General features: G+C 33.4%; 1 protein-coding gene across 1 annotated transcript in view; it reads left to right on the forward strand.

Annotated features, from left to right (window-relative positions):
- The window catches only part of CASD1 (CAS1 domain containing 1), a 29107-nt gene extending 19827 nt beyond the window's left edge, over nucleotides 1-9280 (forward strand). Inside the window, exons 11-15 of the mRNA XM_012720710.1 lie at nucleotides 1378-1479; nucleotides 2757-2897; nucleotides 3450-3527; nucleotides 5836-5928; nucleotides 7790-9280. Of these exons, the coding sequence (XP_012576164.1) occupies nucleotides 1378-1479; nucleotides 2757-2897; nucleotides 3450-3527; nucleotides 5836-5928; nucleotides 7790-8056 (681 nt within the window). The 3' untranslated portion in view covers nucleotides 8057-9280. The remainder of the gene's footprint in view (nucleotides 1-1377; nucleotides 1480-2756; nucleotides 2898-3449; nucleotides 3528-5835; nucleotides 5929-7789) is intronic.
- Nucleotides 9281-17033: the final 7753 nt, after the last annotated feature.

The raw sequence follows: 17033 nt of genomic DNA on the forward strand, positions 1-17033 counted from the left end.
ATAAAATAACAAGGAAACAGTTGGCTAAGGTATAAAGAAATAGCCAGGTAACTACAGTTGTTTAAAAGTTATTCATTAAAGTGCCCAGTGCTCTGTGGTAGAGAAAGCAAGGAAGATCAGCAGTTAAATAGAGGAGACTTGTATCCAGTTGACTACTTGACACAAAAGAGAACATAGCCCAGTATAGCCCAGTGTCTTTCACAAAATGGATGTACAGTTAACATTTGTTTATTGGTCACATAAGAAATTTCATCGGTAATACCTTTTCAGTTTAAATACATAATATATATGATGCATATATTATATACATGACCTATATTAGACGATTTATCCTATATCATATTGCTATATTTCATAAATATATATGTCGGCTCTTACTAAGTAACTTTAAATTGCTACTCTTGGTAAGAGTCATTCTTATTCTTCTGAGGCATAGTCTTTATGGAACCTATTTTTAATAAGCTATATGCCAATTCTGTGGTTAGTGAATATTGTATTTATTAAAATAGTAAGATCTTCTGACCTAAGGATTGAGCATTACCCCAAATATAGTACTGTTTTCATATTTGTTCTTTGCTTTTTATTAGACTCTTAAATTGTGATGTTACAGATTTTATTTTCTGGCATGAGATCTAATAATGAAGTTTTTCTAATGGAGATTGTCATAGTTTTTTAATCTGGAATTGAAGGTTTTGTTTTCTGCATTGAAAGACTTAATTAATGTGCAGCACTGTACCCAAAACTTAGGCTTTCATTTCCAGATGTTCCAGGCTGTCAGATTAATGAGAGGGTACCATTCAGTAACTTGACCAGACAAAAAAAAAATTGCAAGATTTACCTCAAAAAGCAGTAATGATATTTGGGTTTGATTGGTTAAATAACTGACAAATTCAAAGGATTCTTTTACACTAATGATTAGCTATTGATTATTAAGGTTTTTGGAAAAGGAAAAACTTTGTTTTAAGCTTAGCCATAATATCTTAGGCTATTTATATCATATTGACTGAAGTATTTTGTATTTTTGTGTTTTGATTAGTAAATAGTAGCTGTTTTTTAAAACAGCTGTAGTAGATTTAAAAATCTTGACTAGTATAATTTTTCCAATTACTTTTTTTTAATATACATTCTCAGCCTTTCCTATCAGTGAAATTAAGTTAAAACAATGATGTTTTAAGTGATCCTTATTAATCACTAATGGAATTAATTCATTGTTAAATGAAGTTCAAGTAAATTGATATTTTTAAGTGAAATTAATAGGATTTTATAACTATGAATGCCTCTTACACAGTCCTAGCTATAGAAGTCTACAATTTACAGAATTGAAAAATGTTTATTGACTTGTACCATCTTAATTTATTTTCTGATTGCTTTTCTCAGGGTGCATTTGAGAAGATCTTTTCTCTTTGGCCACTGTCCAAGTGTTTTGAACTAAAAGGAAATGTATATGAATGGTGGTTCAGATGGAGGTTAGACCGTTACGTATGTATTTACTTTGTGATATTTTGCCATTTTAAATTATACTTTAAAAAAATAATATGGAAAATTTTAATCTATTATATTAGTCTTAGAATAAGAAAACATGTTGATTTGTTAAATCAAAGCAGCGCTGCCTTTCCCCTTCTTTTTTAATAGCAATTAAAGGATATATAAGGGTCCATATTATGCATGTGTGTGTGTGTCTGAATAGGAAATGCACATAAAATTGTTGTCTGTACAGTGGTCTTTGTGTGGGTTATAATTTTGATATATAGATGATCCTTCATCTGCTTGCTCCAGCCTCTCAACACCATATTTTTTGAGTTCCCATATATGTTCTAAAGGTTTCTATTGTGAGGGATGTGTTGGAGAAAGAAGACATACCACCAGGCTTTTCAACCTTCCAGGCTATTTTAAAACCCAGTATTACTACTTCAAATCATGTGCTAAATGTGTATTATAAACTTTATAGTAGAATTGTACAGAGGAACGAACGCATGTCATGGATGATTCCCTGAATTTATTCTTAAGGGATGGTTAACATTCAATTAGCTGACAATATATAAATAGTCTAGTATTTAAAAAATAATACTGAATAAATAATAATTATCTTTTACACACTCTTTCCTATTCTTTCCATCTTTTGTTTCCTCCTTTTTTTCATTCAAAAAATGTTCTTTTAGTGCATACTGTATGCCATCCCTGGCTTTCAACGCCTGTGCACTTTCTAGTATACTACATTGTATATCAAAACTATGATAAAAAATTTCGCTGAAGTCTTGACATCAAATAATTAAAAATTTTCAACTGTCTTATTAGAATTGTCTGCTATAATGTGATAGTTAATATTTAGTCTTTCTAACTGTCCATATTTTTTTCGCTTTAATGTGCATATACTTCTTTTTAAAAGTATGAGTGTTGGCATTACTGTTTTGTTTTTTGTTTGATCAAAAATATATCAAATGTTTTAACTGACTGAGTACATTTAAATTTTGTCATGTGTAATTAGAACAGTTTCTTCTTATTTTTTTAATGTGTTTATTTCTTTACTTGTAACTGATCAAAATACCTCATACTACTAGAGATGCTGTTTGTCTTTGCTGATGATTTCTAACATCTTTGGCTTTGTTTCATTTCTTGAAGTTTAATCCTTGATTAAAAGTGTGAGCCTTTAAGTCTTTAAGCTACTTACCTTTGTATATATTTTCCTCATTTACCAAATATTTACTATGTATCAAAAAATAGAAGTTAAAAACAAATTTTTCCTCCTTACGTTTCAGGTAGTCTTTCATGGAATGCTATTTGCTTTCATTTATCTGGCTTTACAGAAGCGTCAAGTACTTTCTGAAGGAAAGGGTGAACCTCTTTTTTCAAACAAAATTTCAAATTTTTTATTGTTTATTTCAGTAGTTTCTTTCTTGGTAAGTTTCAAAATATAATTTTATAATTTCCCAAGATCCTAAGTGATAATAGGAAATTAATTTTAAGAAATAGCAATTTAATCAGTTGTTTTGAATATGTCTTTTAAAGTTACTTTTACTTTATTATTCTAATTGAAAATACTTATAAGCATTTACATATACAAATTTAATATGCAGTTACCTATATAAACATTTACATATATAAGTTTAAAATGAACTGAGATGTCAATGAAATAAAAATTTTAAAAACCAATAAATTCCAGAAAAAGCAATGTAAAGTGTTGATATGAAAAACCATTACTGGCTTATAATTACTATTTCCATAAGACATTCAAACTATATACTATGTCTTTTTTATTTTTTTTATATTTGGATATTTGAATACCCAAAACATGTAGTGAGGAAACCCAAAAAGTGGATTATTTATACTGAAACTTTGTAAATAACAAAATGAAGTATAATGTTATAAAGCAGGTTATTTTTTAAATGCTGAGAATTGCCTTCATAAGTTAAAATTGTCTTGTGCAATGACCCATATATTATTTTGTTTAGACTTACTCCATCTGGGCTAGCAGTTGTAAAAACAAAGCAGAGTGCAATGAACTCCACCCATCTGTTTCTGTGGTACAGGTAATTACCTTGATCTCAAGAATTTTTTTCTCCTAATTCTTCAAAAGAACTCAATCTTCAGAAGAAGAGAAATTTGAGGTCAAACTCCAGAAAATTTGGGATTATTGCTTCATCTTTCTAAAGTCTTTAATTTTCCTCTATTTTAATAGGCACATTAGAATTTATCAGGTTTATGGAAATGATCAATATTATCACTTGATAGTCATTTAGAAAACAGTAACTCGTTTATTCAAATTTATTTAATAATAGGTATCACTTGTATGCTATATATTTCGCTAGGCAAAATACAGTACCAGGTAAGAGGCTAAATGTTAAACAACAATACTGTTCCTACAGTACAGATCAATAAACACTCATTATTCCTTTATCAAGTTTTTGACTCATTTAACCAATATTTGTATCTTCTATATGTTAGATATTATGATGAGGGATACAGCAGTAACAAAATCATGGTTCCAACCCTCAGAGCACCTTCAGTCTATGACAGATAGTAATTACATAAACACCACATAATTATAAACAGAGGTAAATGATGCTATAAGGAAATATAGTCAGGGAATCTGACTTAGTTGGAGTTACAGTGGTTCCCTTGAGAAAACCAAGCTGAGAATAGAGGATTGAAGACATAGCAGGCCAAGTCCTTATGCCTTTTGATCAAAAGGATGATGGCACATTCAAAGGAATTTTGGCCACTGGAACTTGATCAGAGAGTCAGAATTGTGCAGTAGCGACTGGGAGATTGGTAGCAGCTTGGGCAACTCAAATCAGATTTACATTTTGCAGAGATAATTGTGGTCCTGGATATTACCATGGTACACTGTGATTAGGTTGTGATGTAGGATGCCTTAAAAACACATGGAATTTCTTCCTAATCCATCTTTTTATTAGAACAGGGTTCTTAGAGAAGCTAGCCTCTAAGATGAGGCTAATCATTGACACCAGGCATGTAATCGACTCTCTGAACACAATGATAATGAAACTTTAAACATTATACTATCTTCATATGTCATTTTCATGACTTCCATAGACAGCAATAATACTTTCTATTAATTTTTTTTTATTATCACAGCTAATATTTCTGTAATTCACGTGATTGAAAGAAAAGTCATTACTTAGGCTGAACAGAACAGTGGAAGGAAAGCTAAGGGAGAATGTGGCCACACATAGGTTACCACTCCCATAAGCACTCTTGAGCCTTATTACCTTCGAATACATTCATATCTTAAATATATTTATAGCTCCTTGGTTACTTTTTTGAGGGCCTTATTTTATCCACTGCAGAATCTAAAGGAAAAGAAAGAACTTGGAACTAAAGCTGAAGCTAGAAGTTGGTACTTCTTATCAAGGGTACTTGTCCCTCTTTGTGAAAGTTAGAAAGCAGCCAGGTAGCCAGAAGTGATACAGGGTATAACCTTATTCTTACTACTCATTCCGTTCACAGATGGTGTAGGTGTGGGGTGTGAGCATAAGGGTTTGGGAAGTGTACAAGACACTGATTTTCATGACTTCTGTAGACAACAATAGTGAATATGAATATAATTACATGGAAATTGCATTAAAACTAACATGTATAATTATAAATCCTTAAGTACTTATTAAGTGTGCTTCTCTAAGATTATAAGCATATACAAAATTCTTAGTGTCCTGTTAGATTCTTAGTGTCCTGTTAGGAAGTATTTTTCCAGCATGACCCAGCAAACAGCTTTTTGCATCTATCCTCAAATCCTGAACTATGTTTTTGCCCATCAATCTGGATAGAAATGTCTGGGAAGGCTTCCCTAAAGAACAATATACAGGCAACTAACCACAATGTAATGTATATTAAGTGTTGTAGCTCAGTGCTCAATAAAATACAAATGTTGAACACATTAGAAGCATTATTATTATTTCTGTATCAGACTAATAAGCAAAACATCTCCACCCCCATACACAGTTGTCTTTTCCACGGGTATTATTTCTTTGATTTTCTACTTCTCTTATCAAATTGTTCACTAAGTATATGACAGAGTGCAGGACTTGGATTTGCTAAAGAAATAAATACGCATTGGGAAGTGAGTGACCAAGGTGGAAAGAAGAAAAGTGATTGACTTAGGATAGTTCCTGGATGTTCTGATGAGGGATATAGAATGTCTTAAAGCCAATTCTCTATGGACACAAAAAGACAGTGTACCTCACCTATTGAAAAAAGCCATTGGACATATATCTAGTCAAGATCATAAAATTACCTTTTGAAGGAAAACAATATGGAAAATATTTTTTCAATAAAAGATTAATATTTGCCCTTGTTTTTTTTTTTTTTTTCCTTTAGATATTAGCCTTCATCCTAATAAGGAATATCCCTGGATATGCCCGTTCAGTTTACAGTTCATTTTTTGCTTGGTTTGGAAAAATTTCCTTAGAGGTTGGTACATTAATATTTTGCTCGATCTCATATATTTAATGTTCTGTGTGTGTGTGTTCATATAAGTCTGACAGACCTTTTTTAAATCAAAGCTATGTTATCTATAGAGTTGTGGGGAAATAACACAGAACTTTTAATAATTAATCATTGTAGAATATTTTTGAATCCTTTTTAAAATATTTGCTCTAACTGAATTTCAAAATATTCTTTATATTATCTCAAATTTTTAAGCATAACTAAAATGCTGAGACCAAGAGATTAAAAAAATGATAGAGATAAATAATATAAGTAAATTTACATGAAGTCAAACTGAGGCTATTTTGACTTGTTTCGTATCCATAACCAAGTGTTTTATTTCTGGAATCTATCTTATTGATGCTTATAATAAAATGCACCTTTATGATTAGAAAGTAAGAAAATTTTTAAACTCATTACATTTTGTGTAATACCTAATAATAAAGTATTTATAAACTCATTTTAAGGTAGATTTTTAAATATATTCTGAGTATTCTGAGCTTATTATTTGAAACAGGATGTTTTAAAACAGAAAACTAATAATCATAAAATATCTTTTAGACTGTTTTAAAGAGAAATTAAATTGTCTTTGAATGATGGAAAATAAATTTCTCAATTCTTGATTAAATGTTCTGTAGTTTATTTAGGCTTACTTGTAAGAGCAATTATATATAATTTGAAATTGCTGATCATAAAAAACTTACCATTTCATTTAGTAGACAAAGTAATATTTATTTTGCCATTCCCTTAATATTTGGAAATGAGAGGTTTTATTTATTTACGTACTCACTTAGTTTTAAAGATTTATTTATTTATGCACAGAGAACTGGTTACAGGCCAGAGGTGCAGGGGTGGTGAGAGGATTCACCAGAGACATAGAGGGGAGCACAACAGGCAGATGGTCAAATTACACTGCTGAGGGGAACAGCGGGAAGGTCAGGAGAGGTCTGCCGTGCCATGTGGGTCATCTCACAATGAAGCAGCTGTGGCCAGCTTGCAGTGCTGCGCTCTAACCCATCGGCCACCAGGGAGGGTCTGAGGTTTTATTTATTTTTATTAATAAATAAAATAGGAAAATTCCATTGTCCTTATATTTGTGGAAGTTACTCACTATTCTCCTACTACTACGGTTGGTTTTTTTTTTAATAATTTTTCAAGGTAATGCTGGTTTACAATACTGTATGATTCAGAAATACCGTTTCCTGCCTCTTCAGGTGTATGCTCCCACACCACAGGGCCCCGTCATCCTCCAGCATAGCACCTTGTGCGCCACTGCTACCTCACAGCAGTGTGAGGAAAGAATCCATTTGCAATCACAATCAAAAGAATTACTGGTGTTGTTTAATGTATATACTCATATATACACAAATAGCAGTGCATCTGCACTTGAGAAACACGTGAGTGCAATTCCAGACATTTATGTGTCACCAGGCAGAACAAACATGAGAATGACTTTTAAAACCTTGTTGTTTCCCACTTCTTATTCACATTCACAAATACATTCACAAACATGCCCTTGTGCAATGCATGCAATTATATATAGGTACATACATATGTAGTAATTTTTTATTTGGGGTTTGAGCACATGGATATAGCTGTCACTCTGTTTTCTATGTCATGCAAACAAATGGTTTTTAAAATTAGATCCATGTGATTCATTTCTTGAGAACTTTGAAGAGTGCTTCTTTAGTAGGGGTTCTGGAGAGCATACTACAAGAAACTTTTCAGGACCAAGAGTGAATGTCATGGTTTTGGAAAAGTTTGCTAATGTTAGCTATGCTGTGAAATGTTTAAAGTAAGAAACACTGATTTATTTATATCTAACTTTAAATGTTTTTCTTCCTAGCTGTTTATTTGCCAATATCACATATGGCTGGCAGCGGACACAAGGGGTATCCTGGTGCTCATACCTGGAAACCCTATGCTCAACATCATTGTCAGCTCATTCATATTTGTTTGTGTGGCACATGAAATTTCTCAGATCACAAATGATCTTGCACAGATTATTATTCCTAAGGATAACTCATCTCTGTTGAAAAGGTTAGCATGTGTAGCTGCATTTTTTTGTGGACTCCTCATCTTATCATCAATTCAAGACAAATCAAGACATTAGATTCCTAACATCCAAAAAACACTAAGCTCTTCAGGCTAACTTTCGGGGTGCCTAGAGGAGGAAAGCATCTATCTGGATCTATAAATGTATATGTAAATATAAACTTGAGTGGCAAGAGGACAGTTCAGTGACATCTGTGGAAAAGTGGTTGTTTTATATTGCAAATACACGTATCTGGTGTGAAATGCTAAAAAAAATTGATGCAGAGTGCATTGTACAGGATTGCATGTGAAAAGAGTTTTCTACTGGATCTGTATTTCAATTTATAAAATGATTTTTTTGTTAACTTGTGATGGCAGGTAAAGAATTACCTTGCCAGTAAAAAATACAGATAATTTAGTTTAGTGACACCACTGAGTGTTTTGATATTTACTAAACTTGTGGTAATAAGATTGTCTACACCTATATTCATCACAGAACTTCCTACTTCATTGAAAACATTTTCTTACTCAAGAATGACTGCAGTATTGTTTTCTTACCAATGTGCAATGATACGGAACGATAAACAGTATGCCTTTAATTTATATATATTCATGTTCTGATGTTCTGTGTTTCCCAATCTGATTTTTCTTCCCAACTGTGGTTTTCAGATACACAAATTAAATCATGTATGCTTTTTCTCACAGTTGTTCTAGGCTCCATGACAGGGTTCTGTCATTGTTTTGTTGTTTCTTTTTATAAAAAGGCCAAATTTTCTTCCCAACTCGAGTATTCACCTTGTTCCTTTTCCTTAAGTTATATCGGTATATTCTGTTTGCCCTGTGGATCCATTTGATATTTCCCCCCAACTAATTAATTTTTGTATATTATTTCCAATGTTTGGAAAACTCTTTATAACCATTTTGGTATTTCCTATTACTCCCTCCTACTTTTGAAAAAAAAATATTTATCAATCTGTAAACTTGTGCAGTGTAGTAAAGATTCAAACTGTTATGATTGAAATGGTGACCATAGATAGAATTTTAAGTAAACTGGTGATTTTGGGTAATGTTTTATTTTCATTTTGTTTTGTTACAGGCTAACTGTTAGAAGTATAAATTTATTTATCTGTTGTACAGATTTGATTATGACTTTTAATGTTTGAAAGATTGCACTTGTTTGCTTTTACTGTGTGTGGGGTAAAATATATTTTCTGTTCATGGTATATAAAGATATGGAGTAATTTAAACAGTAAATAAACATTCTGTGGATGCTTATTTTTGTATTGGCAAAGTATCAATTAAACTATATGTGTTCTTTTTTAAAAAAAAAAAGTTTGATCCATTTAATGATTAGTTCAAATTTGTAATTCATTTCCTTAGCTTAAATTTGCTTTTTCAGATCCTTAGTATGTAGATCATTATTATAGTTGAGTATGGAATGATTAAGTTATCAGAGCTTCTGAAGACAACTTGCCTTTTATAATCAGGGAATTTAAGCTTTATGGTTTATTAGTTTTTCTTGAAGATTTTAAATAATTATTCAGCACTGGATTTATGTGCCAGTGGTAACTTCCCATTAACTCAGGAATATTTGTTGGGTAGAAATGTGTGTTCTTTCTTCTTCTCTTCTTCTGCCTTTACTTAATCTTTTGACATTTCCCAGATAGACAATTGTAATGATTCATTGCTCTGCCTCCTAGACTGCAGCATTTATAAGTAGAGAATAGTATAGTTATAAATCAAAACTTCCAACTACTGTGATCACATTATTCTTGCTGGTGTGGCTTGCCAATGAGTAAAGTGCATTTTAATTTAGCTTGTAAGTTTTATCACCTGGAAAAGATTCTTCCCAGTGAAGCAATTGAAAAAGAAAGAAGACCAGCATTTCCTTGTTTTTTTGGAAGCCCTATTTCTTCAATAGTGATTTCCAAGCGGATATTTCATGTTCTTTCCTACTTAAACTCAACCTTAAAAACCTTAATTGGCTAGCCCTGTTTCTTCATCTCATGCCCTTATTTAATATACAGCATAGTTTTACATAGTTATAGATAATAACCTTTTGATTTAAATATAATGCATTTGTAATTAAGATGTATCCTACTTACGTATGTTTTCCTTTATACTTTTTAATATTAGAGGTCTGTGCCTTTAGTGGCCAATAGGCTACTTGAAGGGGATGAAGCAGGAGAAATGGGGCTTAGACTTAGGTGATGGAGAATTCTTGCAGATAATGGCCAATCATCTTGATTTCCACCTGCTTGACGGTGTTGCCATGGTGGACGCCCCCACGTGCCCATCATTGTGCACAGAATACACCTAGCCCACAGGTGAGGCTTTTCTACCTCTGCCTTTTTAAGTGGGCCCCTCCTCAGTGTTGAACGTGCATTTCACGGAGCAAGGTAGCTTCCGCCACTCACCCCAGCCCCCTTGGACATATCCAGCAGCATTTCAAGATCCACGCAATGGTAGGTGGATCTTGCCAAAGCTCCCAATTTTCTTCGGTTCCGCTTTAGCCAGTTTGTTCTTTCGAAAAGGTGATTTTTCTTACTGTCTTTATAGATAAGAGATTATTGTGGCGGAGGTTGCCACTGTGCTAGCATCAGTGTGTGGTGTATGTTTTAATATTTTTTTGTTCAGTCAGATTGCATTCCTCAGTCATACCATCCAGCAAGAAAAAAATATATATATATTTTAACAGAATATTTAGGTTTGTTAAAAATTAAGTAAAACGACAAAGGTTCTTTCAACTCAATATTTTGTGGTGTAAGTCATACTGAGAAATCTACCATCTGGCCCAGAAGGTACTTGTTTGATTCAAACCTACTGTAGTCCTTCGCTGTTAAGTTTACCAACCTTCCCATTTTTGTGGCTAGCCAGTTCAGCAATAAATATTCAGAACCTTCAGTTGAAACCAGTCACTGAGTCTGTGCGTTAAGTCCTATTACTTGCTTTTTAGGTGCTGGTGTAAGATAATAAACCTTATCATTCTACTTTAAGTTGACCATTAAGTTAAAGATAACTATAATTTCACTCCACAAATGCTTTATTTTAAATGTTAATATAGGACACATATAAGCTTGGTAAAAATAGTCGTAAGCATGTTTGTTTTTATTTTTTACCAAGTTGTAAACTACTAAGGAGAAATAAATCAAATGTGAAACCTACAGAAGAACTTCCTATGTAATAGAACAGGGGGAAAAGCTAGCTTGTCAATGAATGTGCACTTTCTAAGAGAATGCTTCACTTTTGGAGTAAATTGCCCCTCACCCTTTAGATTTAGGACTTTGTGTGGGCAGTCACACAAATACTGTATCTTAACAGTATTAAATCACTGATAAATTACCAATTTTTAACCTACAAAAAAAAAAGAGCAATTCCATTTGGCTCAACCCAACAGCTACCTTTGTTGAGAAAAAAAAAAAAAAAGCAATAACCCTGTGAATTAATATTGACAACTATTTCACAAATTATAAATATTAAGTTTGGCTATGTTTGAGGTAACTTTGAGGGCTGATGAAGTTTAAGATACATGTATTTGAATATACCTTAAAGTCATATTTGTCTTTTAATGAAATCCATTGGAGTATCTTTAATGGAGTGAATCAGCAGTAAATCTTCCATAAAGTAATGTAAACAATACAGTATGGGGGGTATGAGCTATAAAATATGTAATGGATTAATTAGAAGTTTATTTAAATCCTTTCTTATTTATAAAATCCTTTTTTAAAATGCTCTTCTAGAGCATTAATATGGAATCTACATGATATTTTTAAAAGGAATTTGTTGTTACCTAGCAATGTTTCTGTCACGTGTAAGACAAAATTCTCACGTTCAAAGTTTATTTTTTTAAAGATTTATTTTATTTGTACATACAGAACTGTGGTACAGGCCAGAGGCTCAGGGGCGGCGAGAGGCTTCACCAGAGACAGAGCGGGGAGCAGAACAGGCAGATCTACGAAGTACACTGCTGAGGGGAGCAGCGGGGTGGGTCAGGAGAGGTATGCCACGCCATGTGGTCACCTCCTGGGCAGGCGGGAAGTGGCTTTAGCTTCTCAGTGCAGTGCTTTAACCCACTGCGCCACCAGGGAGGGCCTATTTTTTTTTTTTTTTATTTTTGATTCACCTAGTACATTAGCTTTTTCACTGATACCTCTTGTACATTATTTAGAAGACATTTGAGAAAATTTTCTAATAATGAAAACAATTTTTTTAATTTTTAAACTTTTTTTCTTAAAAAATATTTAAGCATACAGAGCTGGAGTACAAGCCAGAGGTGTAGGGGAGGTGAGAGGATGTACCAGAGACAGAGCTGGGGTCAGAACAGGCAGATAGACAAAGTACACTGCTGAGGGGAGCAGCGGGCAGGTCAGGAAAGGGCTGTGTGCCACGCCTTGTGGGTCACCTCCGGGGCGGGGGATGGAACTCACATTGAAGCAGCTGCGCTAGCTTGCAGTGCGACGTTCTAACTCCCTGCGCCACCAGGCAGGGCTCTGAAAACAATTTTTAAGAAATCATTATCAGTATTTCTTTTAAAGAGTTTACCGTAGGTGGATTATTTCCATATTTATAGCCAAAATAAAAAAGCCAGGATCTGTTTATAAAAAGCCTCCATTTTTATTAACATGAATTCCAGCCTGGCCAATCTTAGTGTTTCCCAGTATGTGATCCTTTCCCTTGATAGAGAGCCTTGATCAGCTAATTTACACATCTTAAAAACAATTCCCATGTATCTCTTGTATTCCAAGACCATTGCCTTGTTTATCTTTCACAGCCACTCTTGTTGAGCAGCAAGAACCTTGTTTGCTAAATTGAACAATCAGTTCTCTGTATCCTCCCTCATCTGTGAGCAGTATGTGAATACATTGACCTCTTCAACCCTCTCCCACTCTTGTCTCTTCCAGAACATCCCCATTTCCTCCTTTCATGCTATCTAAGCAAGCCTTCCTTTATGGTCTGTTTTCTAGGAACCTTTCTATACCCTCAGCCTCTGTTTCTCAAAGCTCAATCATCAGATCTTTATACTTGCCCCTTAACTGATGTTACCAATTCCATGACTAAATAACCATGTATTGATAACTAGCATATTTTCACTCTGAATCGCTTCCCCCAAATTGAAACTTAGATATTTACCTGCCTACTTAACACCTGCATTTGAATATATAAAAGAAATCTCAAACTTATGTCCAAAATTAAGCTTCTCCATTCTTGGCCACAAATAAAACCTTTTGTTTCATACCCTGTGTCTTGTATTTTAGTAAATCTTGTCAGCTTCATCTTCAATACCTATACATGAGTCAGTATAGCTCAACAGTTTTCATCACTTCAGTGTGATCACTTGGTTCAAATCTCCACCAACTCTTTCCTGGATTATTGTAATAGCTTCACTTTTCTCCTTGGTTCTGAGTTAAATCTTTTTCTTTCTATGTTTTCATTTTCCATCTCCATTACAATGATAATACTGTGAAATTCAGATATATATTAAGAGAAAAGACAGCATCAAAGTATTTAAAAGATGGTAAATATTAAAAGCATAGCCACTGAATATAACAGAAATGATATGCCAAAAAATAAGCTTTTAAAAATATGACTGCAAATATTATTCTCTCAGTATGTTGAGATATACCTGAAACTTACAGAAAAAGATTATGAAAAGTGTAATGTCTGGCATTTTAACATTGCAGTTAAAAGTCCAGACATCAGCAGTACCTCCCAACTAATTATATTTGTATGGTTAGTAAGAACTCTAATCTTACCAAGTCATTCCAATATGTGAGGTTCTTAAGGAAATGATTTACTGGTTGACTTGAGAAAATTTTAGATTGATAAAGATTAATAAAGTCACAATAACACCTTCCTTTATACTTAATGGTTACTCACGATTTATGGACCTACTTATAAAATGAAATTGAAATTAGTACTGTTTCACAAATTCATGAAACTTAAGTTGACTGCTATTTCACTCCCTAGTCGTGATATTATGATAAAACCCAAAAAGTAGAATCTACCCTGGATATAGTCACTGATAGAATAAACTGGATGTGTCCCATGCATAGCTTATTATAAATAGGGTAATGGGAAGGGTGACAATTATACAACTAGGTATTTAGATACTTTATTAAGTTGCAGTTATATCAGTGTGGGATTGATGCAAGATTATATAGGTTAATGGATAGAATAACAAGCACAAGCAGATTTTTAATATGGAAGATATATTAGAATAAGGTAATAGTTGGATTTCATATTACAAGGGAAAAATAAAAATATTCTTTCAAATATCCAGAAAAAATTATGGGAGTCAGTGCAGTAAATTCTCTTCATTCTTAATCCATATACAAAGACATTAAAGACAGATAAAATTAAAAATATGTTAATGAAGCTGATATCAAGATGAGAAAGGATTAAATATAGAGCAAAAGTAAAGCCAGAATTGTTACATTCCATAACATAAAAAATTTAAATGAATATGCCAAAAGACAAATAGAAAAAATACAAGCTGGAAATTTGTAGAATGTGGATATTTGACAAACATTTAATATCTATAATATAGAGAGAGCTCTTAAAGCTTAGAAAAACCAAAGTGCTTTCAAATTTCAGTTGGTTCCTGATTAATTCTCTACAAGGTCATTTCATTCAGATACCTTGATGTATATTACACAAATACTTTAGTTTGGAAAAACACCAGGAAATCACAGTACTCAAAACTAGACTTTCTGTGGATGTTTTTTGTGGAGTCGAGGGTTGGATTTTTTTTTAATGGCCATTATGTTATGCCTTCCTTACACATTTTCCAGACTAACGTTAATTAAGGCTATGCTATACTGAGCAGCTAGGTTTGGAACCTAACAGAACTGAGTGCATATTTTTTTCTGCTCTAAGAGACTCAACCAGTGCACTGAAGTACCCTCAGAAACTACTGATTATAAAACTATTAAGTTTTCCTAAAAGGTGCTCTTTCCTGTTCTGGGTCTCACTACCCTGTTGAGACCACTTTTTCCCTCTAGATGCCTGGAATAGCTAAACTCCAGGTGTACAGTATACAGTTGAATTCTCAGCTCCCTAATAACCTGTCAGCTATGTGTTTGGCTTTCACAAACACCATTTGATAAGGAACATTAAAGATATGTTTTCAATCACTAGCTCAGATCCTTTAAAATATACCCCATGGCAGGAGATTATGGTGGAGGTTCACTGATAACTTTCGTGGTGGCTGTGGTGTGGTAACGAATATCTCAAGAAGTATGAGCCTGTGCTCCTAAAATGTAGTGTCATAAACCAAAAGTCGAATGTTACATTGGTAAAAGAAGATAAAATGTACCCCAGAAGGAAGTCAAGCAAGCACAGCAAATACCAGAATGAAGTACAATATCTTCCCTATATACCCAGAGTTTCTCTTTGATTTCAAGTCATTGGTTATCTTTTCAGGACTCTCTAAAAAGCAGTCACATGAAATTCTTTATTGTGTCAATTTTAAGAATATTGATTGTTGTGTGATAGCCCCTTTGTGTAGACTACCAAGAGTCATTTCATCCTGACCTTAATATTAGAATATCTGTGCTTCTCCTGAACAGTTCATTTTTTAAAATCTCACGGACACTGAGATGGTGTTTCACATTTGTGGTTAAAAAGCTAGTGTTAAATTTGTTCTCCAGCACAGAGAACTGGACTCTTTGGTCTTTTATAGTTATCTTAGCTTCATTCTTGTCCCCTTTACTTTTTCCTCTATTTCAAATAAAATGTAGATGCATAATGTACATGTAAATGTGTAGCCCTGTAAGTTACCTTACATTCTTTTTTGGAACAAGTCAGTGTGGTGGACATAGTGTTCTTCAGCACACACCAGCAGGAAGAAGCAATAAAGTCATACAGAGTAGCTGTATAATGTGTCAATAGCTAATGTTCTGTAGGACTTCATAAAAACAAAGCTGAAAGCGCTCATCTTCCCTCCATGTTTTCTTCCTTCTCAGCACACACTATTTCTTCTTTGATTTTGTAATTTAGACATCCAAAATTCTAGTAATATGCTGTTTGTTCCCTGCCAATTCTGTTTCCCCTTAGCAATTAGTATACATTTGCCCTCAGGACAGACAGTGACCTGTTTGGATACTATTTTCTCCCCTCACCACCATCTTTATTTTCTTTGATGCTTTCTCCATCCCCTGTCCATCATAACTTCAGAAACTTCATTTCATTACTAATGTGCACTAGTTTCTGCAAATACTTTGCAAATTATCTGCTCTATAAATGTCCAATATTTGTTGTAATTCTGATTTTGCTTTACTACACATAGTTCCCTTGAAATCCTCCATTTTGTTATAAATGGCAGCACTTTATCTTTCTTCCTGGCTGGATAGTATTCTGTAGTGTACATCTATCACTTCTTCATTGAATCGTCTGTTGGTGGGCATTTAAGTTGCCTCTATGTTCCAGCTGTTATACATAACGTGGTTATGAGCCCTAAAGAGCATATATTTTTTGTTGTTAATGGTTTCCTATTCTTTGGATAGGAAAGAATAGGATTGAAGAATAGGATTGCCATTTTTAGTATTTTAAGGTAAATCCAGATAGCTTTTCATAATGGCTGCACCGGTTACATTCCCACCAACAGTGTTTTAGGTTGTTTTGTTTGTTTGTTTGTTTGTTTTGTATCCTTTACTTGTTATCCCAATATGCGCCATTTTCACAGGTGAGCAATAATTTCATTGTGGCTTTACCTGTACCTCTTATTGGAATCAGTGATGAACTATTTTTTTCATGGGAATCATCTTTGGTGAAATGTGTATTCAGATATGTTGGTTGAATTGCATAAGTTCTTAATACAGCTGCATCTTAGTCCCTTGTATGTATGTAATCTGTATTTTCCCCCCATGCAGTGGGATGTCTTTTAAATCTACTTATATTTTTTCTTACTGTATAAAATGTTTTAAATTTGAGGTGGTCCAATTGTTTTTCTTTTATTCCCCTTGCCATAGAATTGAGTCTCCAAAAGCATCTTTATCATGATGTCAGGGAATGTGTCACCAGTGTTTTCTTCTGTATATATTATTGTGGCATATTTA

This window comes from Condylura cristata, unplaced genomic scaffold, assembly GCF_000260355.1.
Source record: "Condylura cristata isolate star-nosed mole 26May11 unplaced genomic scaffold, ConCri1.0 scaffold00005, whole genome shotgun sequence".
In the NCBI taxonomy this organism is placed as follows: Eukaryota; Metazoa; Chordata; class Mammalia; order Eulipotyphla; family Talpidae; genus Condylura; species Condylura cristata.